This window comes from Bacillus rossius, chromosome 1, assembly GCF_032445375.1.
Source record: "Bacillus rossius redtenbacheri isolate Brsri chromosome 1, Brsri_v3, whole genome shotgun sequence".
Lineage (NCBI taxonomy): Eukaryota > Metazoa > Arthropoda > Insecta > Phasmatodea > Bacillidae > Bacillus > Bacillus rossius.
In genome coordinates, this window is record NC_086330.1 from 67,997,561 (window position 1) to 68,025,143 (window position 27,583).

A 27,583-nucleotide genomic window follows, 5' to 3' on the forward strand; every position below is an offset into this window, starting at 1 on the left:
AAATAACTCTCATAAATAGCTTGAAAAACCAACTTTTTAAAATAACAAAAAATTTATTCATAGCATTTTTTTTTTGTAAAGTGTTCATTCCTGAACAGTCTGAACTTTTTTTTTAAATTACAAAATAAAACAAGGAATAAAGCAATAATAACTAAAGGTTGTTCTTTTTTTTTTCTTTCCCAACATAAGCTTTCTAGAGAATTTTACCATCTACTGCTGTCTATTTGCTTGTTCATAAATCTTTACTAGCCAATGCATAGTCTACATTTAACAATGATCACATCACTATGTGTAAGCACAAGGAAAATGCAGTCCACCCTAATTTTGAGCAAACGTTCTTGTTTATAACAATATGATTTATTTATAGTTGTGTATAGTTTTGCTTTGCTAGCTACATATCTCAATTTCAAAATTTTTAAACAATATTAGGTTATTCAAATAAAATCAGAAATTTTAATCTATATTTTTTAAATGTAATTTAAGGTTCTTCAAAATATACACAAAAGTTGAATTTTTTTCATAAAACATACTACCTAGTATAATAATATTTTATTCCTACAGAGTTTCTGTTTTATTGAAGCAAGGTTACTACAAATGTAAACACTGGCGATGTCTGGCACGGAATGCAGGTATAACCTGCAGCATGGAACCACTCTTAACATTTGCCTGGAGAGATGAAGGATATCAGGGAATAATGTAATCAGGAAGGCAAAACTGGTACAGTAGAACCCCGATTATCCGCGACTCGATCATCCGATTCGCGGATTAACCGCGATTTATGTCCATCAAGTCCAATTTTTTAGTTACATATAACCAATTATTCAAAATGTATGTAAATGTTAAAATACTTTGCAAAATATATGTTGGTCAAAGTATTTTGACTCAGTTATGTTTATATACACAGAAAGTTTAAAAAAAAATACTAGTACATACATACGTATGTACATAATATTTTTGTTTTCCATGTTACGTGAATAGACTATACACTGGTGCGCGATTCCACGTCCGCATGACCGGACTGTACACTCCCGCGCGCAGCACTGCACCGTGCCACAGAGATTACCCGGCGCATGGTGAAAAATATCTTCAGTTTTAAGTGTTCCTATTTTATAGTTCACCTAAACTGAAAAGTCAGCTAGTGTAATTATGTAAATTATTAAATGTAATTAATAATTCCAGTTTCTCTAGCCTTCCTCTATCAGTTTTAAGAATTGTTTCTAGAAGTTTGTGTCTGAAAGTCAAAATTACAGTGTGTCAAAAGTATGTTAAATGCTAATTTCGTGGCTAGACCTGGTAATGACGTGTAAACAAATTCCAATGTAATATTTATATTTGCGTGTAAGGTTTTGTGCAGACGGTGACAATATACTTCGACAAACGCAATATTACAATTTATATAAATATCTTAACTAAAATAGTTTATGTTAAAATACAGATGGAATTTGTTATTATTCTCGACTTCAACGATTCTACCAATTCTTTCATTAGAGTAAGTTATCTTTAGGTTAAAATGTTAATCAATTGTGTGTTGTTTATTTTAAAACTAGCTTCAGTCCGCAGAGCGTGGACTACTGGGTACGTAACTTGCAGTACCCGTCAAACAAAATAGCAACATGTTCTTTCAATAGCAAGTTCCATCTATACTGTCTTATGTTATTAGGTTCGGGATCGTGATTCCGTAATTTAAATGATAAATCTAAAGATGAACAAGTACACGGTCTTTCTATACAAAGAATACGTTTGATAACAAAAAAAAATTCTAGTTCGGTGAAAATGTTCATCTTGTTCAAATCGTCGTTAGTGAGGATACTTGTTTAATCAGCGAGTCTTCGGGTGATGGGGTAAGGGACCAAACCTTGCTGCAGAATACCCACGAGACGTGTAGGTTCTCGGAGAATCCTTGGTTCACCTCAGTCAGGACTGCGAACTTGGTGTTGCTCCTCCGGTCTCTAGCTAGCGGCAGGAATACGTGCCGTCACGACTCCATCCTTCGGGCTGCGGGCGGGAACTGGGCTGGACTGCACGACGGTCATCCTTCCCGGGCTCGAACTGCGACTTTTCATTATTCGACTGAATTCTTCTTTCTTCCGGATGATCAACGACATCTATTCTTCGTAGTTTCAATGCAATTTATATTCATTAGACGCTCTCTTGAAATCTGGATATTCGTCGCTCTCTCTTCTTAAATAATGGTTTGAATTCTTGACGTTTGAATTTTATCTTCGTTGATTCAAATTAGTAATTCCCTCGAAATCTGATTCAATATTAGCATTAATAAGCATTTTCAATTCTTCTAGGAATAGTCAAATTATCAATTAAGGTCGAAATCGTTGCGTGTTTAGATGTTGCCTTCATCGAGTCTCAATTTGTTCTAAAGAATCTTTTTCACCGTTACTAATAAACGACTCTCTTAAAGTTGTTGATAAAACAAAATTATTAAAATTACTGCCAATTACTGTCGTTGTTCATCTTTAAATTAGTATTAGTTCAAAAAAAATACTGCTATACTAGCTTTGACAATTATTTAAAATTAAATTTAACATAGAGTAATACATGTACAAAACGATAACCAAAGAACTTTAAATCTGAATTACTCATAGATGACAAAATGTAAACATGCGGAATAAATTGTAATTAAACAAAATACATACTAAGAGAATTAAATATTTACTTTCTATAAAGGTAAATATTGCCTTTATAATGGAGACGGTCCATTCCATTAGTGAACGTTGTTGAAGCGTGAAGGTGGTGATAATTTTATGTATTGTAACAGTGATCTGCATTCCGACGGATTATACCGTTGTGTTGTGCGGAAGTGTTGAGCGCAACATTTCATCATGTCATCAAATAAACAGAAAAGAAAGCGAGTGGTAATGTCCATCGACAGCAAAACAAAAATTATAGAAAGATTTCAGAGTGGAGAAACGATTGCAAACTTGCGACTGAGTTTAATGTCGGTAACACAACAGTGCGCGACATCATAAAAAATCGCGAAAAAATCCTTTAGTTTGCTTCACAGGATGACACTTCAAGTGGATTAAATAAACACAAAATTAAAAGAATCCACATTTAGCAGCTTGGACACTTGTTTGTTTGAATGGTTTCAACAGAAAAGGTCGGAGGGTGTACCATTAAGTGGCGTAATTTTATCACAGCAGACGTAATTTTTTTAAAAAAACTAGTCTTGACAGAAGAACCATTTTCCTGTTATATTACTTCTCCGTTATTTTATGAGCACCGACTGTACGGAAGTGTGTGTGTTGCAACTAGTGCTTGGCACGCAAGATAAATTCAGCCTATCACTTGCTGATCCGGCGCAGTGTTACGACAGTGTTTGTTTATTTCAAAACTCAGCTAAGAGTGAATGGAGAATATATATAACGACTAGGGGTCTGCGAGTACTCGAAAATTTCGAATTCGAATCGAATAATTGCATATTCGAATCGACATTTCGAATCGAATATTTTTTTCAATTATTCGTACTCTCAGATACGAAAATAACCTATCGAAGTTCTATGGAAATTTCATTTCGTTAGCTGCCTCACCTGTACGTAACATCGCATCATAAATCCTGGCCTTGTGTGTAGTAAAAAGCCAATAATATCTTTATTATAACTTCGACTTATCTCTATGTCAAGGTCATATTATTATGATCAATAATACCGGGCGTCTTGATCACTAACGTCTGTCAGCCATCTTTCAATACAAGCAGTTTTACGTTAGAGTAAAAAGTCTTGATATAACTTAACTTTTAACATGCTACTTAATGATTTTCCCTTTACCAAAGAAAATAGTTACCACTACGGTTTCATTTTCTTTGTGGACTTAACCACGTTTATCATTACATCATCCAATATTAGACGTACATTACACGAATATAATTTTTTAAAAGTATCATTAAATAAATATTTACACAGCAACGCCTCTCTTCAAGGACTGTGATCGCTTGACGGTAAACGGACAGTTAACTTTAAACTTTGTGTGTTCTCAAACTCCACGATGGCGGTTTGTACGATTACAAGTCAAAAGTTTCCATTCGTGTGCAGTTATATTTCAACAATCAATATTTCGACCATATATTGACTAACATCTCGAGCCTCGGCATTAATCGACTGTTAATATCTCGGCGCCCGGCTTCATTGAACACGTTTTCAGAATTGTTTACATCGTATATCCAAATAATTTCCATATAATTATCAATTGAATGGCCTAAAGTTTTATCATTATGGCGGAATCAAAAACATTAAAGAGAAAGCGCAGTTTGTTGTGGCAATATTACGAAGAAGGCGATGGTTATGCAAAATGTTTGTATTGTCCACAGAAACTAAAAACACCTACAGGTTAGATAACTTAACCTCAAATTACGACTTATTTACGTTAATTCCGTTAAGGCTCTGTATATTTAATAAAATGCTAAGTACTATTTAAATAAATATTTGCTCATTCGGCCCGCATAAAATATAACTAATTTTATATACTTTTCCAAGCTGTGCCATGGGGAAGGTTATTTACTACAGAATGCTTTTATGCCATAAAGTCTTACCTTTGTTTTTTATTATACCAAATAATTAGGCCTAAGAGTTTATTTTGATTTTTTTTAGGCTCACCCATATAATTAAAACTTATGTTGCTAAAAGATTTCTTTGATTTAGGGGTAACCACATCTCTGAAAAACCATCTTTCCCATCACCATTTCGCCCAGTACCAGGAGTTTTTGAAACAGTCAGACACAACGTTTGCAGCTACCCCATCAACATCAAATGCAGGCAAGCAACAAACTGTATCAACCTTCATGAAATTACCACCACAAGGTAAAGAAGCAAAAACCATAAATACAAAAATTGCCAAAATGATTGCAATGTGCCATCTCCCATACAGATTCGTTGAAGAAAAAGGTTTTGTTGAATTAGTTAATTACTTGAAACCAAGTTATCAAATACCAGTAAGTACGACATTCTCGCGGAGTATTATTCCTGAACTGTATCAGTCTGAAAGGCAAAAGTTACAGTTGGTACTCAAACACGACGTGATAGAGGTAGCATCAGAGCATAACCCTGTGTGTGTTGCTCTCACAACTGATAACTGGACATCAAGGGCAGGTGATGGTTACATGTCCCTAACCTGCCATTATCTACATCACTTTGAGTACAGGGAAATTACTCTGGGAAATGTTGCTGTGCATGAATCTCACACAGGAGAGAATCTCCAGCGAGTGTTAGCTGACATGAGTAGAAGCTGGTGCTTACCAGCACCTACTGAACCAAGTCCTGTAAAAATATTCATCATTACAGACAATGCCACCAACATGAAAGCTGCCATTAATGGGACAAATTATCATCACAGATTCTGTTTTGCCCACACGTTACAGCTTGCAATCTCGGATGCTAAGACTTCAACAACCAACATAGCACACCTTGTATCGAAAGCACGTAAAATAGTGGGTCATTACAACAGGAGTTCAACAGCCAGAGCTAGGTTGCACAAAGTTCAGGAAAACATGCAACTTCCTAAACTACAACTTATTCAGGATGTTGAAACCAGATGGTGCAGCGAGTATGCTATGTTTGAACGGTTATTAGTTTTGAGAGAAGCCATTGCTGTAGATCTTAGCTCATCAGATACAGACATTGATTCTTTATCATCAACTGAATGGAGACTGGCTGAAGGCATGGTAAACGTTTTAAGACCTTTCACTGAAGCGACTAAGGAGTCCAGTGGTAACCATTACCCAACAGCGTCAATGGTAATACCTATGATTCATTGTCTTAAAGCAGCAACAGAAAATTATGTCAAGAGAAATATTAGTGAACATGGTACAGGTGTCCCTTTTGCGAGAAATCTTTTGAAGTCACTCAGTAGTAGGTTTCCACTATTCAAGATGGATGATGTAAATTGTCTATCGACCATTGTTGATCCCAGATACAAGGCTGCACTATTTGACAATGAAGCAGAAAGAATGCATGCAATAAGCCTATTGAAGAAAGAAATCCAGGGTGATTCAGTTGTAAACGATAAAGTTCAGACTAATGATCGTGAAGCAGAAGAACAGAATGAATCATTATGGGATGCTCTAGACAAACTTCCTCTGAAGCTTGATACACATGCAGATGAGAATGACTACAAAACAGAAGCAATAAATGCATACCTAACAGCACCACGTATAGCACGACACTGCAATCCACGTGAATGGTGGAAGAAAAACCACCACCTTCACCCTACAATTGCTAAAGTTGCAGCCAATTATCTTGCTCTGCCTTCAACACAGGTAGCGAGTGAGAGGGTTTTTTCAACAGCTGGGAATATAGTCACCTGTCGAAGAGAACTACTCTTACCTCACCATGTCGATGAACTTACCTTCCTTCACGATAATTTAAAATAATTATTATAAGTGATAGCTTCTCAGTTCTCTGTAGAACTTATTTGAAGAAGTTCCAGATTGTTTTATTTAAAGTTTATAATTGTATACCAAACAAATAGTTTGTTGCCATCCTAATTTGTAATTATTTTTACTGATAGTAAGTGTTTAATGTAGTTCATGTTTTGGTAAGTAATTTTGAATGTTTTTTACTGCACATCAAGTGGGACTGATAAAGAATTAATTTAAAAAGTGTAACATATACATAATGATCAAAGAAAATTTATTTACATTTGGATTTGTTTAACATATTACATACTTAGGTACGTAAGTTTTCATGTTTTTATGTAAGCACCAGTATTAATAACCAGTTTTATGCCAAAATTGTATGTGTTGAGAAAATGCATTGCCAGGTATTTAATTTTATTGTTTTTTACACCACACTATTATGGTTCCATATAAATATAAGATTTTTCCAGTACAAATGTATCTTTCTTTTAACCGTGTTTGTCATCAATTTTTTTTGGACTCCTTAGATTTGCAAAATAATTTTTGTACTGAATTTTTGAATTCCATTCGAAAAATATTCGATATTCGTGAATAATTTGATATTCGATTCGATATTCGATTCGAATAAAAAAAACAGTATTCGCAGAAGCCTAATAACGACCCCTCACGGTTCCCGAGATTAGGGTCGTTATAGAGAGGTGGTCGTTATAAGATTTCCGACCCATCTGCAACACTAAGTCATAATAGGCCGTTTTTGCACTAATTCCACGTTCAGCAAGCTAAAAATAAAAAATCTAACATTTAAAATTCATATAAATAAAGGGGGATAAAAACACAGTGAATTATACGAGACAGAGACACCGTTTCAAAACCATCAAATCAAGTCTCAATGCACTGGTATGAAAAATCTTATCTCGAAAATAATTTTGAAGGCAGTCGTTCTGTAAAACAATAACCAGCCCGATGGTGTTACTGACAACAGAGCAATGAGCTAAGTGTGGCAGCGTCGCTTACGGGCGATGAAAAGAATGCGTGACCTTGGCAGCTATCAGCTGTCTTGGGCCCTCGGACTGACGGGCGGCTAGTCACACACCTCGGTGCAACAACGACTCGCGTGCCCACGTCTCCGCACACGAAAGATTTAAAAACCACTGCTGCCCAGCACTAAGCAGTCCGCTTCTATGTCAACAACGCACACGCACACAAAGAATGTGTATATATTTAATCTCCGAATGTCCACAGATGGCTGTCTGTGGGCTAATGACCTTTGAGGCAAGCATGACTCAGCTAACCGCGATTTTCGATTATCCGACTCACTCGTCCCCTTCATTAACACGGATAATCGGGGTTCTACTGTATTTGAATCTGGTTATTTTAAAGTAAAATAATTCCTGTGGCTTACCAATATGCGGCCCTGCTTTATCCTGTCGCAAAAACACTAAAAATAATTACAGTGAAACTTTGATTAACTGTCACTCGTAAAAACATCAGTTTGTCATCCATCATCATTTAAAAAAAAAGGGAGAGAATCAACAATCAAACTGACACCTTTAAAATAGGTTTCTAGTGGTACGTATGTATTTACTAACTATATATATATAAAGATACATTATTACTTATATGTATCAAGTTAAATACAAAATGAATGTCTTTTGAAGTTACACTTCTTTAGGTGCGTTATGGAAAAATGAAGAGAGTGAATTTTTATGATGTGCGCACACCATGCAACAAAATTTTTACAGGAAGACGGCGGACCCACGTGCATGAACATAAAGCCATACATAGACACTTTCATAAAAATTAAGTGACATACCAAAAGTATTGATGTGCCAAATGAATCTTTATGATAGTGATACTACCCTGGAATATATATGGTAAACAAAAATAGTAAAGTGGAATTAAAAGTTTTAAAAAACTTAACAACGAGTATAATCCTTATTCTCCTCACAATCTTCTTTCAGGCTTTGTAGCGCAGTGGTTATCGTGTGTGGTTAAAAAGCTAAAAGAACGTGGTTCAGAGGGGCCCAGTTAAGTTTCTAGATTTTACTGATGCCCGAGTTTACCATGATAGGATAAAAATTACAAATCTATCGCTAATGACATTCACTGGAAACATAACAAGTTACACAATATGCACAGGTCGTGTTTACAGTTATGGTTACAGAATTTTTACAATAGATTTTAGATTTCACCTTTTATTTGTAGAATTTGAAATGATGTACATCAAATATTGGGGAAGATGGACAACAAAATTATTTTCCTCTGTGACCTAGTTTCTCTCGACACCCCTACGCCTCATAATGGGCATGTTTACTTTACCTGCTGCATGAGGCTATCTGCTTGATCATGCATTTGCTGTTGCTCATCTATTCATATAAATGATAGAAACTTAAAAACATTAAATTATTATAAGTGTTTGCTTGTAATACAATTTCCCAAGGACATGCATCTGATAATCCTTCCTTATCTACAACAGTGCAGTGCTATAACAGAGGGAAAAACTATAACTGTCAATTAAACTAATTACATCCTTTACTTGCAATGGTGTTCTACGCCAGTCAGGGGCTTATCAGATTTTAATCACAATTACAACATGTAAACAAGTTAAAAAGTAAACTGATATTTCAATACCCAATCCTTTATTTCCTGAGACAGACATTTGCAATAGTTTTCCTGCCATACTTTTATTTGCAATGACATAGATATGAGGTTTTTTTTTTAACATTTGCATTTTAATTATTTTTAATATACATATCTGTACTGGTAATGTTCACCATACAGTTAGATTTAAGTCTTATTTTTTTGTAAGAAAATTAAAATAAATACATATGTATGTATCGCACAACCCTAAACATTTTCTTACTTAATAATGTAGTTTCTTGTAAACAGAACAAAGTCAGACATGGCATTTTTTTGTCAAATCAGGATAATGTATTTATTTTAAAATTTATGATTACTTGTACATATTTGCTTTTCTAGAATATCATCTCAAATGTCTATTATTTCTTTATTGCTAAACAATAATCAATTTTCCTCTAACCACTGAAGACAGTCTTATGAGGCTCATTTTACAGCTTGTCTTGGCAAAATTCTCACTGATTTTGACTTTCTTAATGGGCGTACCTGCATAGTTGCATATTTCAAAAGAAGACTCAACTTTGCCCAGATAACCGTAAGTGAAAACTTGCCACATTTCCAAGATTAATTTCAAATTCATTCTCTAGAATTAAAACTTACACTGTAGACATCAGACATTTAGTATCTTAAAGTAAGAACTTACTTCTCATAACCAACAAACTGCGAAGAGCTGCCATCAATAATAGCTGAACCTTGCAAATTCATATTACGTTTCTTCCATATTGGTAACCTGGAAAGAAAAAAAAGAAGAAAAAAAACCTTATTAACACAAAATAACTCTTCTGCCAAATATTTTCCTACAATTTAAGGTGTCACCACCCACCACCTCCGGCTAGCTCAAATCAGGTGATGAGTGGAACATACAGGTTGCAGGTCACGAAGAAAGAAGAAATTTACACACTTTTTTTTTTTTTTAATTCATGAAAAAATTATCGTATATTTCTTACAACAGACCACACACACAAAAAATTTAAACTGTACGTTCCGAGAAGAATAAACCACGAGCCATCGCCCGGCCACGGCCTGCCGCCCGAACAACGACCGCTCGGCCTGGCGCTCGGACACAGCCTTCCTTTCCTTCGAGCGGGCAGTGTCCTGGGCTCGCTGACGTAATTATCAGCCAATCACGGCGCATAGCAACAGAAGCTCCCACAAAATGCTTACTTCTGTTCCCATGACGCAGCGATTTTGTATCTTTCTCGCACTCCCGTGACCGTGACTCACACGCCTAGCGTGTGAAACAAAGCCTCGGTCGTGGAAATAACGAAGGAAAAACACGTCAGCACGCCTTCCCACACAAAGAAGCCAGCAAAAAAATACTTGAAATATAAATTTATGAATTTTAAAAAATAAAAAACAATAAACTCGGATGATTACGTTTACAGTAACTTTGAAAAAGGAAAAACTTTAAATCCAACCTGAAATATGACAAATTTATAACAAATTATTATTACTGGATTGCATTCGGAAGGCTGTAATCTGGGTAGTTACAAAGGGAAGAGAAGAAAACTGCTGGACAAGGAGTACGAGTTTATACAGTACAATGAACAAGGTCTGATGAGAACAAGAAGAGGTGAACTCTCACTATGTCTTATCACTACATCTCAGCAAAACATTACCTGTTTAATACTTCTAACAGTGTAACAAGACAAAAATATTTTGAACCCTTTTTTACCTCTTTTTTTGGGAAGGGGGGGAGGGTGGTCATTTGTGTTAATCTGATATCTTTTTGGATTGTTCTTCTTGATAGTCTCCCTAACAACAAGGTCATTAGAGATGGCAACACTACTACAAAGACCATAGATACGCATCAGTAAAAATGAACAGGTTATCGTCGGTTTAGAATAAAAACCCCTTAACGCAAAAAACTTATATATATATATATATATATATATATATATATATATATATATATATATATATATATATATATATATATATATATATATATATATATATATATATATATATATATATATATATATAGAGAGAGACACAGACACACATAGCATTATTAGGTAGAATAACTTGTATGTCAACTATTTGTCAGCCAAAAGGACAATAGTAAAAGGTCTGTGCTCTGAAGAAGAAAAAAGAAAAAAATTTCAACCATTTTAAGTAATAAAACAACGATAACTTTTTGAAGTTTGTGATTTCTGAGATCGGGGTTTACATCCTAAACTTATGTCTTCGTGTTAAGTAATGAAGCCTCCCAGCATCTGCCTGAAGTGATTCAGGCAAACTATGGAAAACCTATATCAGGATGGACAGACCGGAATTCCAAAACCAGTTCAAGAGTCCAGTGTCTTGCCACTGTCCCACCTTGCTCTATCAAAACACTATTAAATATGAGCAAAACCTCTGTTCAATATACAGAATGTCCTCAAATACCTGGTGAACTAATTTCAGAACTTTTATAATAAATTCAAACATAACAGAAAATAAATTTACCATTTACAGGAACGTATATTATTTTGATGTTTGAAAGCTAAAACCTTTCCTTGAGATAATTTCCACCTGATTAAAGCAGACAATTCTCCAAATGTTTATGTTTGATGAGAGACTATAAACTGGAGAGGAGTTGGTCACCTGCGGCCCGGCAGGCTCCCGGACAGGTCGGCATCAGGGGCGCGAGCCAGCACTGTCTTCCTGGGCGGCGGGACGAAGTGGTGCCCCCCGGAGGACTCGGGCCTCCTGGGGGCGGGGGCGGGGGCGGGGGCCGGCGCGGGGCTCGGGGCTCGGGACTGCACATCCAGCAGCTTGGTCAGCACCATCATGTTCATGTGCTGGGCCGTCGTGTACAGCTCCTCTGCCACATCCATCCGGAACTCCAGCCGCCCCGTGTACATGAAGCTGGGGAAGGTCGACACATCCGTCCGCATACGCCTTTCACACAAGGCCAGCTAATTCAGTTCAAGAAAAATTATAAAGATGCTCCCAGCACAAATCTAGCTTACACTTTCAAAACCATAACGTTGAAAAAACTATCACAGACCTTCAATTGGACAGCTTTTATATAAAAAGAACCAGCTTAGGATATATTTTTTTTTATATTTTATAATTAGTTATCCACAACCAGACAGTAAGAAACCTATAAATATAATTTTGTTTATATGAATATAACCATGCTCCTTGTACCCTGTGCTGTCATCTGCAATGCACTAAAACAACCACCATATTGCTAGTTTCAATTCAACAACTGTACCTTTACAACCTGTTTCCTCAGTGTCATGCATTGGTTGCTTGGATCCTTATATGTAAAAGCTGTCCAATTGAGGATTAAAGAACGTGCTTCCCGCTCTGATAGATACCCAGTCAGGTCATCATCGTATTAAGAAAAGAAGTTCAACTTGTGGCATTTCAGGCCACTGCCTTTTCCAACTTTTCATAGTATTTTTTTAAAAGATGTTTTTACATGGGGCAGTGTATCAACTGAATACATATGTAGGTTCAAGGTAATCATGGCCACGATTTGCATTTTTATTTTATCTGCTTGAATATTTTTGTAATAGCCTCTGATATTTACCAATTTTATTTATAAAAGTCAATTAACTATGTTGTTTCTGGTTTACACATTGTTTGCTAAGTTACCATTTGTGTAACATCTTTTTCATTATTTTATTCACTTTAAATATGATTTTAATTACTATATTTTATGTTTGTGTCCATTCAGAAGCTATCAATGTGTTTCTACAACATTAGATATTGTTTTGTTAAAACAAGAGACAGGTGACACTAGAGACTGGTGCATGACACAGTGGCCCCAATTTTCCAGACAGTTGATAAGTCACCAAGACATTATGGTGCTTTCTGTATGTATTTCTAATGATGGGAAAATGGCAGGTGTTGGCTCGCATGGAAAGCTGTAAATTTATCAGGGTTTTGTGGCAGCCAATCAGAAGTGACCGCTGAAATTGTATGTTTTTTTATTATTACAGAAAGACCTCAAAGAGAAGGTAAAGTAATTTGTGTACTGATGTCAGAGGTGTGTTGTGATTGGTCAGTGAGGTTATGTGGCTGCCTCTTCCCTGTGTGGCTATAGGCATATAGATGCATGGCCTTGTCAGTCGTTCGAGCGTTGTGCCAATAAGTCGTGCAGTTAAGAGACTCACCAAACAAATTTTATGAATGTTTAGAGGAGGACATTTTCACGTCTGAGGTAGAGCCATGCTGCAACCAATGTATTTCAACCTTGGTCTTGTTCTAGTTTTATGATGTTTTTAATCAGAAATTTGGTCCCAGACATGCGACGCAGGCCCCTGGTAGCCAGTTGGTCCACCGGGACGTAGTTCCCTTTTGTTCTGTACCTAGACATCATGAAATCATGGTGCTGGGATGTCAATGGGAGACAAATACATTACTATTAATTTCAAACTCTTTTTTTGAAAATAATCATTAACCCCTGGTGAAGCAGTGACAGAATGATTTGGTGGGATGAACTGGAATACCTAGAGAAAACCCACTGGCCAACTGCCAACTGCAACGTTCGCCATGTCCCCGCTTGCAAACAATCCAGCCACGGTCCAACCAGGAAAGGAACCTGAATTACCTTTGAAGGACTATTCAACCCTCGTGGCTCCTCCCCCACAGAGAGTTTATCATCTAATTAACTAGTTTCCTTGTAAACGAGAACAGGGATGTTTTACATCAGCTGGCTAATAAGGAACAGGTATTTACTTTCCACAAACCTGGGAGCAACATTAATGTTCCCTTACTCTTTCTCTAGACCATTTCATAGAGTTTTCACTGTACAACCAAATACTTTTTCTCCTGTCTCAATCAATTATGTAAGATTAAAAAAATGTGTTACAGTAGAACCCTATTATAATGTTCCTGCTTATAATTATAATGCATATTTTTAAGGTCCAACATTTTCCCCATAAGGGAAATGTATTTATTTCTTCCGTATAAAGTTTCGAGAATAGTGCATTTCCCACTTATAATGTTTGCTTTATCAATTTCATTAAATGCAAAAAAAAGTTTTAGTACCTAACTATTCTAACATGTTCTAACATCTGTGAAGTTTAACATGTTAAAAGGTTTACTTGATACTTTATTTGTATTTTTGTTTATAATCACTGCTATACCATAGATGTAGTTTGTTCAAATAGGATTGTATGGAAAACCAAAATGTAAGTGTGCCAGAACACTAGCGCTCCATGTTAGTGCTGACTAACGCTGTGTATTTGATTTATCGAAGATACATAACATTCACAGTTACGTGTCTCTTGGCACCCTTGTCTTGAAAAAAAAAATCCTTCCATTACTTGCCATTCTAGTGTATTTTCATGTACGTATGTAGTCCTACAATATGTTTGCCAACTACTCCGCAGTGACAAAAATTAAAAACAAAGTGTTTTCTATTGCTGAAAAAGAGTTTAATTTATTTCATTGTCATTGTAACGAATCAAAAGACAAGTTTACAGAAATTTGGCAGAGTGTCTTTAAAGACAAATAAATAGAAGCTGTAAGCATGACAAAGTTGAAAAATTGTTGGCTTGGTTAAGCAAATTCGACCACTGAGTGTACCTATGAATGGTTTTAAATTTAAATTTGTTTATATATCGTGATGAGTCAATTGTAAAAATGTTCAAACACTGACAAGTGCTAAATTGATATTTTACGCTTTAACGTTTTCCTGCTTATAATTTTTTTTTTTCCTTATGCCACCTTCTACTGTACATTAAAAATATGAATCAAAATAAATTTCAACCACACGTAACATGACAAGCTATTCAACCAATGCTGTCAGTCGCTGTCAGTCTGTAATATAAAATCACTATATTTGATAAAACTTTGATTCTGACCAGGTGAATGACAATCTGTTTATGAAAGTGCCTCAAATCATTAAATTAATACATGTGATTCCAGTGGCGTAGCGTGGGTGGGGCGGAGGGGGCGGCCCGCCCCGGGCAACAGCCCGCGGGGGCGGAGGGGGCGGCCCGCCCCGGGCAACAGCCCGCGGGGGCGGGTCGCCGGTGAAGCGGGTTGAGATCTGATCTATGATTCATTCATTACATGTGTCAGACACACTATAATGTTCCATTTTTATCTATAATTTTGCGCACCAACTATTTTTTAATATTTATTTAAAAGAAAAACTGCGAAATCACTAATTTTAATTAAGCACCTATAGAATGGGGGCGGCAAAATGGGTCTCCCGCCCCAGGCGCCGAGATGGCACGCTGCGCCACTGTGTGATTCATTGGTGGTTGTTCTTACATTAAATCAATGATAACAAACAGATGGTTTTGCAACTAAACATAATTTGTGATTAAAGTAGAGTCTGGCTTTAAAAATATAAAGAAACACATAAGTGTTAAAAAAATTACTAATCAAATTTGGTAATTAAAACTATCAATTTTCCTGTGTTTTCCAGGTCTTGAACCTCTCAACAATTCCTCGACTTTCCCCCAGTTTACAGTTTTTTCCTGTCTGCAGGAACCATTTTTTATTCTGAAATGACAGTTTGCATTTGAGTTTTCGAGCGCAAAGGATATCACTTGGTACCCAAACACCTCGACACTTATAACTTTACTTCTCCCGTTGGAAAACTTGTCAAAATGTACTTTGAACGTAGCATGCAGGAATGAATACAGAATAGTCTCAAAATGCTGAGCAATTTCAAAACTTTATGCTAATTTATTGAGAGGTTCTGGAGAAAATCACCAGACCAGGTGCACTCACTTGATGATGGGCAAGACGACGTCTGGATGCATGTTTGCCGGCATGTGGAGATAAGCTCCCGACGCCTGGCCTGGGAGCTTCTCCAGCAGCTTGAAGTACTCTGTGCAGGCGTTGAGCACCAACCGATGGACCTGCAGACAGTTCCTCATCGGGCACACAGGCAAAGTTTTACTGTATTTACTATCAATTTAAAGATTTGCCTGTGAACTTATTCCGATAGCTCTCTTGCATTTGATGTAGCTTCACATATTCTCTCGCCAGATATTTACGAAACATTATTTTCAAGCTGTAAAATGCCACACAAATGTTTATAATTATTTACACTTGCAAGACTTTTTACCAACATTAGATCATCTATATAAATAAAAACATAATTGTTTGTTTGTTCAAAATCTTAAATCTCCGAAACTTCTTCACTGATTACTTTCAAATTTTGACATAACGTTGCACTTGAATAAACACTTTTTTTATATACCTATGTCACACCTGTGACAGTTAAAAAAGATAAATAAAAATATACATACTCACACACACACACACATATAGATGAATGTTTGTCTTCTGTTTTGTAAAGATAAAGATATACGTCTAGAGATATCGATAGAAACATAGACACATAGTGTGATATATATATATATATATATATATATATATATATATATATATATATATATATATATATATATACACATACACACACACACACAGATTTTTATATAAAGAGAAATATAGTGAGATTTATAATTGGACATACTTAGCAAGATAGAGATGCTTATATGTGTACCTACTTCAAAAAATTACAACAAAAAAAATGATAGAGGCATAGCAATGCATTCTGGGCATTAGCCAGTATATTATATTGCTCAAAAAAATTTAAGATAAAACATAAATCGCAAGAAAACTAGTGTAATAAATTTACAGAAAAATCTCTTGATAAATACAAGAAATGAAATAACCAAAATGGCACGCAAGAGCAAGACTTAACATTTCCTTACTCATTTTGGCTTGTGAGACTATGATTGCAAATTTCAGGAGGCAGTGTTTGATATTATAGCTAAAATATTGTCTTGCAAATATGTGGCTATCAGAATGTGAACCTGATAGCTTGACAAGCCAGCCACTCTTAACTTTGATATTTGCTCAATTTCCTTGTTTAACATGTCTAAAGGATCATCCCAAAAGATATTTACTGTCCGCATGAAATCCAAATAAATGGAAAATTGCAAAAGTCATTCCAATTCATAAAAACGGAAGCAAATTAAATGTGGTTAACTATAGACCAATATCACTATTAACAGGTAATTTGCCAGGCCATAATACAAGTGAGATTAATATATATTGTTACGATCGCGCTTGGCTGCAGTGCTTGGCGTCGCCGCGCTCGTTCGGCCTGTCTGCGCCCCCTTCCACCCGCAACCTCTCCCTGGTATCTCGTGTCATACTATCTCGCGACATCCTGACCTTCGCAGCGCGCACCTGCCTCAGATCGAGTTACTTTAAAGAGGCCGCACTGCGGAATAAAAGGACTCGGACATGTTTATCGGCGCGTTTTGTGGGAACCCGATGCTTGTTGCGTTTATCGGCGTTCTTTGAGCAGCCGCCGCGTCCTTCGACAGGACTACGACGCGTTTCTGGACATTTCGACGGCGAAGGTCGCGCGATATCTCGGAGACATTCCCGATTGTTCTGGACGGGAACCCAATGGCTATATAAGGAGGTTGGGCCGACCTTCGAGTCAGTCTGAGTCAGAGTCTGAGTGGGGAGTTCTCCCGCGGCGGAGTTTCCGGGCGATAGTGCCGCGGGTGCGGCAGAGTGGCGAAGTCCTTGGACGAAGGTTCCAGGGCAGAGAGTCTCTGAGAGAGTCTGAGTGGGGAGTTCTCCCGCGGCGGAGTTTCCGGGCGATAGTGCCGCGGTTGCGACAGAGTGGCGAAGTCCTTGGACGAGGGTTCCAGGGCAGGGAGCGAGAGAGTTCAGTGGAGTCGGGAGTTTTCCCGCGGTGGAGTTTCTGGGCGATAGAGTCGCGGGCGTGGCAGAGTCCCGAGTGAAGTTGCGAGCGAGTCGTCGTGTGGGAACTCGGCGAAGAGTGTGACGGCAGCGGCGGAGTGCGGCGACGGAGTCCCGTGGCGGTGACCCACGAAGGGTGCTGCGGTCAGAGTTGCGCCGGAAGTGCTGCCCAGCGAGGTGTGTGAAACGAGGGACTGGGGAATTGACATTTCTTTAAGTGTAGTTAATTATCTGCCAATTATAGAAGATTATTTGTAAGTGACAAGTAGTGATAATAAATAAAGCTGTGTGTGTGAAATAAAATCTTTTAATTGGGCTATCCTTTACGAACCCCCCGTGGTAAATCGTAACAATATTTACTGTGGTGCCAGGGCGGTCCCTGTGACCGCCAGTGCTTGCTGCAACTGCCCATAGGAAACCTTTACTCCTTGCCACAGGACCGCCTTGCAATGGCTAGTGCCAGCTATTCCGGACTGCCAAGGCACCGCACAATAACCAGACACTGTTGGTTTGTAATTTCCTTAATTCTGGATATTTTTTTGTGATTATCACAATTACTTCATTTTTGTCTTCTTAACTAGCCACAGTACAAACTAGAAACAAACAAAACGCATTTCCACCAAATAATAACACAAACAAGATACAAACAAATTCCCTACTTACGTGGCATAGATAAGCAAACATGAAGTAATTATTGTCCCCAAATAACTACACACAAAGAAACGTAAGAAACACAATACTTATTTTCCCAAATAACTACATAAATAAACAAGATACAAACAAATTCCTTATCTGTACTAAATAATTACACAAACAAAACAAATATATGCATTTTTCACAAAAAAAATAATGTAATTGAGTCAATGAGCTGCATTGAAGCAAGACAAGCAGTTAAATGGTTTGTCGGGACATTCTTCGCTGTATGTAACCACTTTCTTCATTTTGCTTTTTGTGATGATTCCATCTTTTTTCTTTTGTTTGCAGACTTTGCACCCTTTCCGCACCTTCCTATTATCACCTTCCATTTTTTATAATGTGTGCCTTGGTCGTTTCGTCAACATTGGCCTTTCTATGTCTGGTTCAACTTACAAAAGGAAGTGTTTCACAAGGATTTCTTTGAACTCCGTTATGCTGATATTACTATTTGTTATCAGTTTGTAGACCATTTGGCTGTTCAACATACTTGTACCAAATATTAGCTCCAAGGCAACTTTCTTGTACCAAAACAAACTCTTCCTGAGTGATGTATTGTAGTTGCTCATTTGGTCTGATATATCGATGTGACTCTTCCCCTCATTGTAGGCGATAACAGCTGTTGGCTTGATCATAGTTCCTCGTTTTGTTTTTTACTTCGCCCATTTCGTTTCCATGTTTTGTGGATAGCATTATAACATTTTTCTTGTCCTTCCAGTTTAGAACAAGGATTCCCTCGTGGCTCTCTTTCGCCACCACTTCTCCTTTTTTTAGTTTGCCTTTGATGACATCTACTGGCAAATTCTTCCTGTTCTTGCGCAGTGTACCTAGTAAGTGGGTATCCTTTTCGAGAAGGATTTTCGCCAGTTTAACACTAGTGTAATAATTGTCTATGACAATTGTTCAACCTACACCAAGCAAATTTTTTGATAATGTCAGAACAATATTTTTTGGAACAGCTCTGACTACTTCTCGTTCTTTGCCTTCATAAATTTTCAAATTCCAAGCGTATCCTCTATAGCAACATATTTTGAAAACTTGTAACCTATATTTATGGGCTTTGTTGGGTAAGTATTGTCTGATTATCAGGCGCCCTTGGTACGGCACAATTGACTCGTCCACACACACAACTTCACCGGGAATGACCACTGTTCTAAATTGTTCTCTCAACTTTTCAATTAGTGACCTGCGTTTATGAAGCCTGTCGCCTCCTTCACAATCCTCATTATTAGAAAAATGCCAGTTCCTCAAAATTGCTTGGAATCTGTTTCGAGACATTGCATTAGAGCAAACAGAGCTTTTATAAAGATAGTTAGTGCTCCAATATTTTGTGTAGTCAGGAATGTTGACTAGGCCCAGGTATCCCAAAATTACTAAAAATTTTAGCATTTCTACTCTATCTACTGGGGTCCAGTTGGCTAATCTGCTATAGTTGTCACTAATGATTTCTTCAACAATGCTCTTTGTAATACTTTGCTCTGCATAGCGATTGGTTTCAAGAACCATCATATCAATAATTTGGTCAGTTATGAACAAATGAAAACAGTCCTCAGGACTAGCATTTGCCAAATATGCTTGCATTTGGGGATCAATTGCAGGCTTCTTTTGGAAGGTAAACCTTTTAGACCTACCTTGCGGATCTTCCCAAACTAATTCAAATGCCCGAAATTCTCTTTCTTGTGTTTCTGTCAATCCATCTTCAGTTTTTGGTTCTGGCACTACTCTGTTATTAGACTCTGGCACGTAACTTACACTAACACTTTCACCACTGTTTCTTGAATAGTACTTCCTTTTTTTGATTCTTGAGGCTCAATTGCTTCATCATCAGATGATGTACTACAGCTAGGTGAAGGCGCAAAGTCAGGGTCATCGGATAAAGAGTCGGCACCTCTTTGAAGCTCTTCAGGCTCCGAGTCTGTAAGCAGGTAGCAAATAAGATAATTATTTATGTAAAATAGTAAAGCATAAGTATTTCGAACGGATAGCTATATATTTAGTGACAGGAAGTTTTTGCGAGATTTCGCACCACTTTCAGTGTCTTACGTGAGCACCTGCAGCTCTACTTCATGTTCAGTTATTTGCTGTTTGGTCTCCCAGATTCTCTCTATAATTTTTGAAAAAATAGTTTTTAAAATCACTAATTTCTAACTAAAAAATCGTTTATATAGTAATCAACATGGCTTTAGATCAGGAATGACCACAGCCACCAATCTAATTACTTTTCTCAATCCTATTTTTAATGAAGTCATTAGCAGGGGTCAGGTAGATGCCTGCTATTTTGATCTTGCTAAAGCTTTCGATACTGTAAACCATTCATTACTATTAGGCAAGTTACATAATTTTGGTCTTTGTGATAATTATGTTAATTGGTTTTATAGCTACCTTAAAAATCGAACTTTTTTGTATCTATCAACAACTCCAAATCTTCAAATTTTATAGCTAGTTCTGGAGTTCCTCAAGGTGGTACCTTGTCTCCTTTACTTTTTAACATATTTATTGATGATAATACTTAAATTCTGAATCATTCTTCTGGCACTCTATTCGCAGATGATCTAAAAATAAGTAGAAAAATTTTCTCTTTTAATGACTGTTTATTATTACAAACTGACATTAATGAAATTAATAACTGGTGTAAAGCAAATCTTGTGACCCTCAACAAAGGCAAAACAAAAATAATATCCTTTACTAGAAAATACCTTCCTATCAAATACGATTATAAATTGGGCAACACCTTAATTCAGAAATCCTCTTCTCTCAAAGATTTAGGTATCATTCTAGATTCTAAATTGTTCTTTCACCAACATGTTCAACATTTAATTTCTAGTTCCCGAAGAACATTAGCTTTAATTAAATATGTCACATGTTATGCTACAAAAACTGATTCTATCCTCTCACTTTATTTAGCATTAATTAGGTCTTAACTATAATACTGCTCAGTAATTTGGAACAACATCAATATGTGCGATAATATGAAAATTGAAAATATACAGAATAAATTAATAAATATTATTAATCAAAAACATCTTCCTCTACCCAATCTGATATCTCTCTCAAGTCGAAGAGAATTACTTGACTCTATTTTCATTAAAAACTGTTATACTAACAAATTAAACTGTAAATATATAATTGACAACACCGGTTTAAGAGTACCTCCTTTTAACAGTCGTTTAACTTCCATTTTATGTACAGTTAACAGAAATAATGATCTTATCTTTAGGCTAATAACCAATTTTAATAAATTTGATAAAGACTTTAATTATTTTCCTTGGTTTTTAATGATCATGTGTGTTTTAGTTCTATATTGTCTAAATTGTAACGTTTGAATTTTGTTTTATTGTCTTTCGTTATGTGTGTTTTGTTTTTATATGTATTATATTGTATTGTTTTGTGTTTTTCATTTATGTTTATTATTGTGTGTGTATATGTATCTAATTGTGTGCCAACCATTAAAGGCTTTGTCCTGTTGGTTGGCATGTTACAATTACAAATAAATAAATAAATAAATAAATAAATAAATAAAATCACATTACTGACCGTGGGTGTGCATACAGCTTCTACTTGACCCAATTTTATTGAATTTCACACCTGGGAATATTTCAGCATCCAAAACAAAAATGATTATTGACTTTTAAACTGAAAATTTTAATTTTGCTTCCCATTTAGTTATCCTTACCAAGTAGGTCTAGAAAATGTAAAATTTGTGATTTTTGATAGTTAATTATGCAAAATACTGACAGTTTCTTTTTGATTATATGAAAATAAAATTACTTAAAAAGTTTACATACATAATATAATATAATACAAAATTGAGTTTCTGAGCAGGCTCGAGCATTCAGTATTGTGATCAGTTTATAATAGTCTCTTTAATGTAGGGTGACCAAACGTCCCGTAAAAACGGGAATGTCCCGTTTTTTAACGATCGTACACGGGGTCCCGAAAAAGTCTCCCAGGACGCCTAAATGTCCCGTATTTACGTTGGGTTGATGATACACTTTTGTCATGCCTCTCCTCGGGCCGTCTTCCCCTACTGAAAGAATCTTTTCACTTATGAACATTCAATGGACGGATAAAAGGAACAAGATGGGAGTGGATACCCTGTCTGCAATCTTGCAGGTACTCTACAATTTAAAAATGGACTGTTCTAGTTTATTACAACTTTATATTGGAAAAGAAAGAGGTTTTAAAATTGGCTGGAACGAAAGAAAAATATCCCCAATTGAAATCCAAAAGATTTTTAACATAACTTTTACTAACAATTTTAGTTATCTTGTTTAATTATGTTTTGAAGAGTGTCATAATACTTATAATAAATAATTATTCGCTGCAAAATTGTTGTTTTTATTTATTATACGCCTCACAATTTAAATTAAATTACATATTCATAGGTAAAATGAAAAAGATTTATAGGTCTCACATTAGCAAAAAAGAGCATGTTTCATTGATTACGTCTCGATGGAGGCCTCGGACCCCCTTTAGCTGGAGGGTATCGCCCCCAAACCCTCCTTGGATGTGTCCTGTTTTTTCAAGTTTATGATTTGGTCACCCTACTTTAATGGTAACAATGCATGCACAATTAGGTGGCACTCAGTGACAACTATTAATAATAAAGGACTAACGGCACCAGACTGAAGGAAGGTACAGATATATCTGACTACGTAATTATAACTGATCATTGTCATAAGTATAAAATACCATTATGTATTAAATAGAACATGAAATAGTTAAATTTATAGATTTCTCTCATATATCCCAAAATTACCCCTAGATTCTTCTTTACATATCACTGACTTGTTAAAATTATTTAATTAAAAACTATTTAGTTTATGTTATTGTTGTGTATGATTGTTGAAAATGCTAGTAAAAATATCAAATGCTTATAATTTATGTAAAAAAAAAAAAAATACATAATGAACCATGCAAACACTTTTGACAGACCTTCCAATTGAAATGTCATACTTATTTTCATAAATTAATCTCAACAAAGGCAGGACAAGATAATTACGTATTGAAAGTAGCAGCAACATTTGAAATAAGGAGAATTATTAACCAACATTTTTTTTCCCCCTAAGTATTTAATTGTTGTATAATATGTAATGTTCCCCGAGATATTACAAATAGCAGCTTACGTTTTCTTCCCTGCTAACAATTTTATTATATTTTATTAGTGCCATTTATGCTATTTTGGAGTCTCTATATGGAGGAAAACCTACAATTCACAAAACCAAACATGTTAGAATAGTTCTGAAAGCAAAGTCCTTACACTTTCATACAATCTGAGTTTTTTTAGAAATTTGTGTGATAAGAAAAACGATAGTAATTTCTAACATTTTTCTGCATATTTTACTGTATTTGTTTTTATATATTTATTTCAAATGAACAAAAAAAATAATACAAAATATTATTTTCTTCTTCAGTTGTATATTTTGTTAAATGATTTGCCTGTGCTTTTCAAACACTATATTTCTTTACATGTAAAGCTTCCTCTTCTTTTATAACTTGCAGTAGTAAGGCTTACGAAGGTTGCTGACAAGAGACGCTGTGCTATAATTACATTTTGTATTCACATTCAAGATATGTAATGGTTTCTTTTAAAATAATTTAATGGCCTTGCGAATTTCGTAAAAGTTCCGTATCACATATCCAAGTTAATTCCTTGATCCTGATGGCATTATCCTGTACACATTGATGTTGTGGTACATGATGCTGCTGTTTTAATTAAATATGTTGACAGATCCTTGACTGAAGAAAAACTTGTGATAAAAAAAAATTGGTTGTCTGTAAAGTCGGTTTACGGACGATAGTTTAAGGTGACATCATAACAAAACATTTATGAAATTATTGATCCAGAAGAAAAGGAAATATCATATTCGGCCTGAGACTGAGCCGTAATAGGTTTTTGCAACCAAACCATTTAGGCATTAAAAATATTATATTCTTTGAGGAAGAAATTTTTTTTTTTATCTTTTGTATGATAAAATCTACCTCTGCATACTTTTATGAATAAAATTGAATCATTTTTATTGAATTATCATTATTTTAGATGGATACAAAGGAGTGAAATGAAATGTACAATTTAATTAATAGATTTACTTTTATCTGCATTCATTAATTCAAATATATTTATTACTTTTGAAATGTTGCGTGCGCCGTATTAATTTTTACAAGCACAAAAATTTTTTTTCAGAGCTGCCGGGATTCAAACCGACATCCTTATAACTATAAGTTAGTGATGCTGACCACAGGGCCATGAGGGCATACTTGAATAATATTAGTTTCAGATGTTATACAAATATTATAAAAATTTTGTTCACGGTAGGGGAATAATATTATTTCGTTTATATAACACGATTTTATAACAAATACGCATCCCAAATACACCAAACTTATTAATAATGTGTTACAATATTTTTTTAAAACATTGTGCAAAGGATCCCGGGTGCAATTTGAATTATTATGTGTAACTGTAAAACACCATTGTTGGTTCAAAACGTATTTGAATATTCAACATTGCTCTTAAATAACCGTACCGATTGTGCTGAAAATCGGTGTACGATCGTTAAATTACATAATATTAATAATTCAAACGACGAAAATATGATTGAAAAGTCAAATCGATATTTGTTCCAATCGAGTGGAAGAGAGATGCCATGCATGCATACAATGAGCAAACAGGACACATCCGTAATGGGACATCCATAGCGGGACACTTTTTTTTGCGTGCAGCCGGCGTTCATCGATTTATTAGACGTTATCACGTCAAAAATTAATTATGATAGCAAGTTTAAGACAAAAATAAAATTCCAAAAGACCTGACATAATTTGTTTGTATTGTGATATTTTTAAGTTCAGAATCTGTTGATGTACTAAATTAAAACAGCAAGAATCATGTACCACAGGATCAATTATACAGGATCATGCCATCAGGATCAAGGGATTAACTTAGATAGGTGATACGGAACAATTAGGTACCGTGAATTTTTGTGATGATGTACAATTGCTTGAATATTTCACATAATTTGTGGTATATAATGTATTTTTTGCTGTGAATGTTAATGCATGCACGAGTTTGCTAAGCATCAATAGTGACTAAATAAAGGTAAGTTTTTGTGTTAGTATTTTATAATTTCTGATATTTAGGAATAAGTTATTAAGACATTAATTTTAGTATTGTTGTAAATAAATCATTACATGTATAAAGTAAATGGCACTTAAGACTCTAAAAAAAATAGAAAATGGACAGAGTAGTTGGATAGAATTTATCAGATGATCAGTGGGGTGGTAAAGGAAGCTAGGATAAAGGATAGTGAGAGAGAAGCCTAGAAACAATAGGCATACCTAGTCAGGTTTTCAGGGAGAGAACAAGAATTGACATTTAGAGCCTGTCTACAATAGTCCGAACCTGTGCGTGGTCCGTGTCCTTATCCGAATGTGAGTGACGTCACATTGTCTCACCGAAAACTGCCCTGTCCACAATTGCAAAGTCCGATGTCCGAATGTATTGATTTCTAAAGTTGTTACCAGAGCGCAGTAAATGTGCCAAACCAAATGTTTTTGTTTATTGTTTTGATGCTTTGTAGTTTGAGTTGTGGGAGTTAAATATTATATATTTATTCAGTAAGGAAAAGTGACTCTTCTTGACTTACAACACCTTCCATTTCCTTCAATAACAAAAACAAACACCACGTTTTCAAACGGGAACCGGAAATTCAAATATTGTGAGTGTTCTGTTCTTTTTCTGTGTCCGAAGTACACAGGTTGGGACAAAAAGTTCAAATTGACGAATGTCTTCGGACCAGGTAGGTTCGGACCTTCGCCCTCTTGACGCATGACGTCAGAGGGTCACGTGGACCAATCAGCGACGAGTGTCCTTCGGACACAGTTTAGGACATTGCTATTGTAGACGGGCATTTATGAGAACAATCTGGGAATGAAAAGGTCGAGATGATGAGTGGCAAGGTGGTACAGTTCAATTTGAGGGTAAGGAAAAAATGGAATGCTTGCCACAGAGATTGTGACCTAGAGCAGCAAGATTCAATAATAATATGAATTATGATAATGTACAATGTAGTAAGCCTAATAGTTAATACTAAATACATGTATAATAATGATTGGCATACCTTAACTCTCTCATTGTTGGTAAATAATAATGTAAGGTCACAGTATTCTCCTTTAGCATAAAGTTGCTGAAGCCTTTGCAGGAAAAATACACCCCAATTATCAACTTTCACTTGCTTTAAATTCCCTTCCATTTTGATAACATTCAGCGCCGAACATTCTAAAAAAAAAACACACAAACACCCATCAGAACACAAGCTGTTTGCAATTCAAAATAGGTTAATATTTTTGTCTGAAATTGTATACCACCATTTTGCGCCAATACAACAAAACGATCTAACATAACATTAAGTGCTAAAGCATACCTTTAATACAGTAAATGTTTGTAAATTATATTCACAATAGTCATCTTAAATCGACGAACTATTGTAAATATCTCAATTCACTTTCAACACATTTTTAAGCAACTGTAAACATTAAAACACACGCCATTATCCGCACTGAAGTAAACATTACAAAGAAATTATTTTAACATTTCTAAAAACTCCTATTTAATAGAAGCATAATAAACATGACATTTCAATAGTCTAATACAATAACACAGTCCAATACAACATATTCATTTGACCTAGCTCCATCTCTTAGCTCGAAGTCAATTGCCAACAAGGTATTGACCATTTTAGTTGACCCTGCATCGTGTAGATTGCGTTCCAGAAATAAATTTGTAAAAGGTATACTAGTTCTTTGTGAGCCTAGTAGAATTCGTTTCAGATCAAAATTAATGGGGAAAAAAACTCATTTGAGCATAGTTCTTAATTTACCATAACAATAATTAGACAGTAGTCAAAAATAGTAAACATATGACTTATATCTTTTTTTTACTTTCACAAAATGTTTATCAAGTTAATAACAACAATGTGAGTATGGTGCATCAATGGAAAAATGAATAAATGATTGCAGTTTATGAATATCCGTGTAGGCTTCGAAATTAACGGAATTTTCAGAGCAAAATTAAAAAAGAAAATAAATGAGGGTGTTTGAATATTCTGTAATGATAAAGTTTTGATTTCAAGAATAAATGGCATCGTTTGTAGAGATAGTGAAAGAAAACTTAAAATATTGTATTGAATATTAAAAATAAGA

At 35.5% G+C, this 27,583-nt stretch overlaps 1 protein-coding gene across 1 annotated transcript in view; it reads right to left on the bottom strand.

Moving 5' to 3' along the window:
- LOC134537050 (centrosome-associated zinc finger protein Cp190) overlaps positions 1 to 27,222 on the bottom strand; it is a 38,299-nt gene extending 11,077 nt beyond the window's left edge. The window contains exons 1-5 of the mRNA XM_063377279.1: positions 26,806 to 27,222; positions 26,503 to 26,660; positions 15,689 to 15,819; positions 11,591 to 11,854; positions 9,645 to 9,731 (exon numbers count right to left, since the gene is read on the bottom strand). Of these exons, the coding sequence (XP_063233349.1) occupies positions 9,645 to 9,731; positions 11,591 to 11,854; positions 15,689 to 15,819; positions 26,503 to 26,634 (614 nt within the window). The 5' untranslated portion in view covers positions 26,635 to 26,660; positions 26,806 to 27,222. The remainder of the gene's footprint in view (positions 1 to 9,644; positions 9,732 to 11,590; positions 11,855 to 15,688; positions 15,820 to 26,502; positions 26,661 to 26,805) is intronic.
- Positions 27,223 to 27,583: the final 361 nt, after the last annotated feature.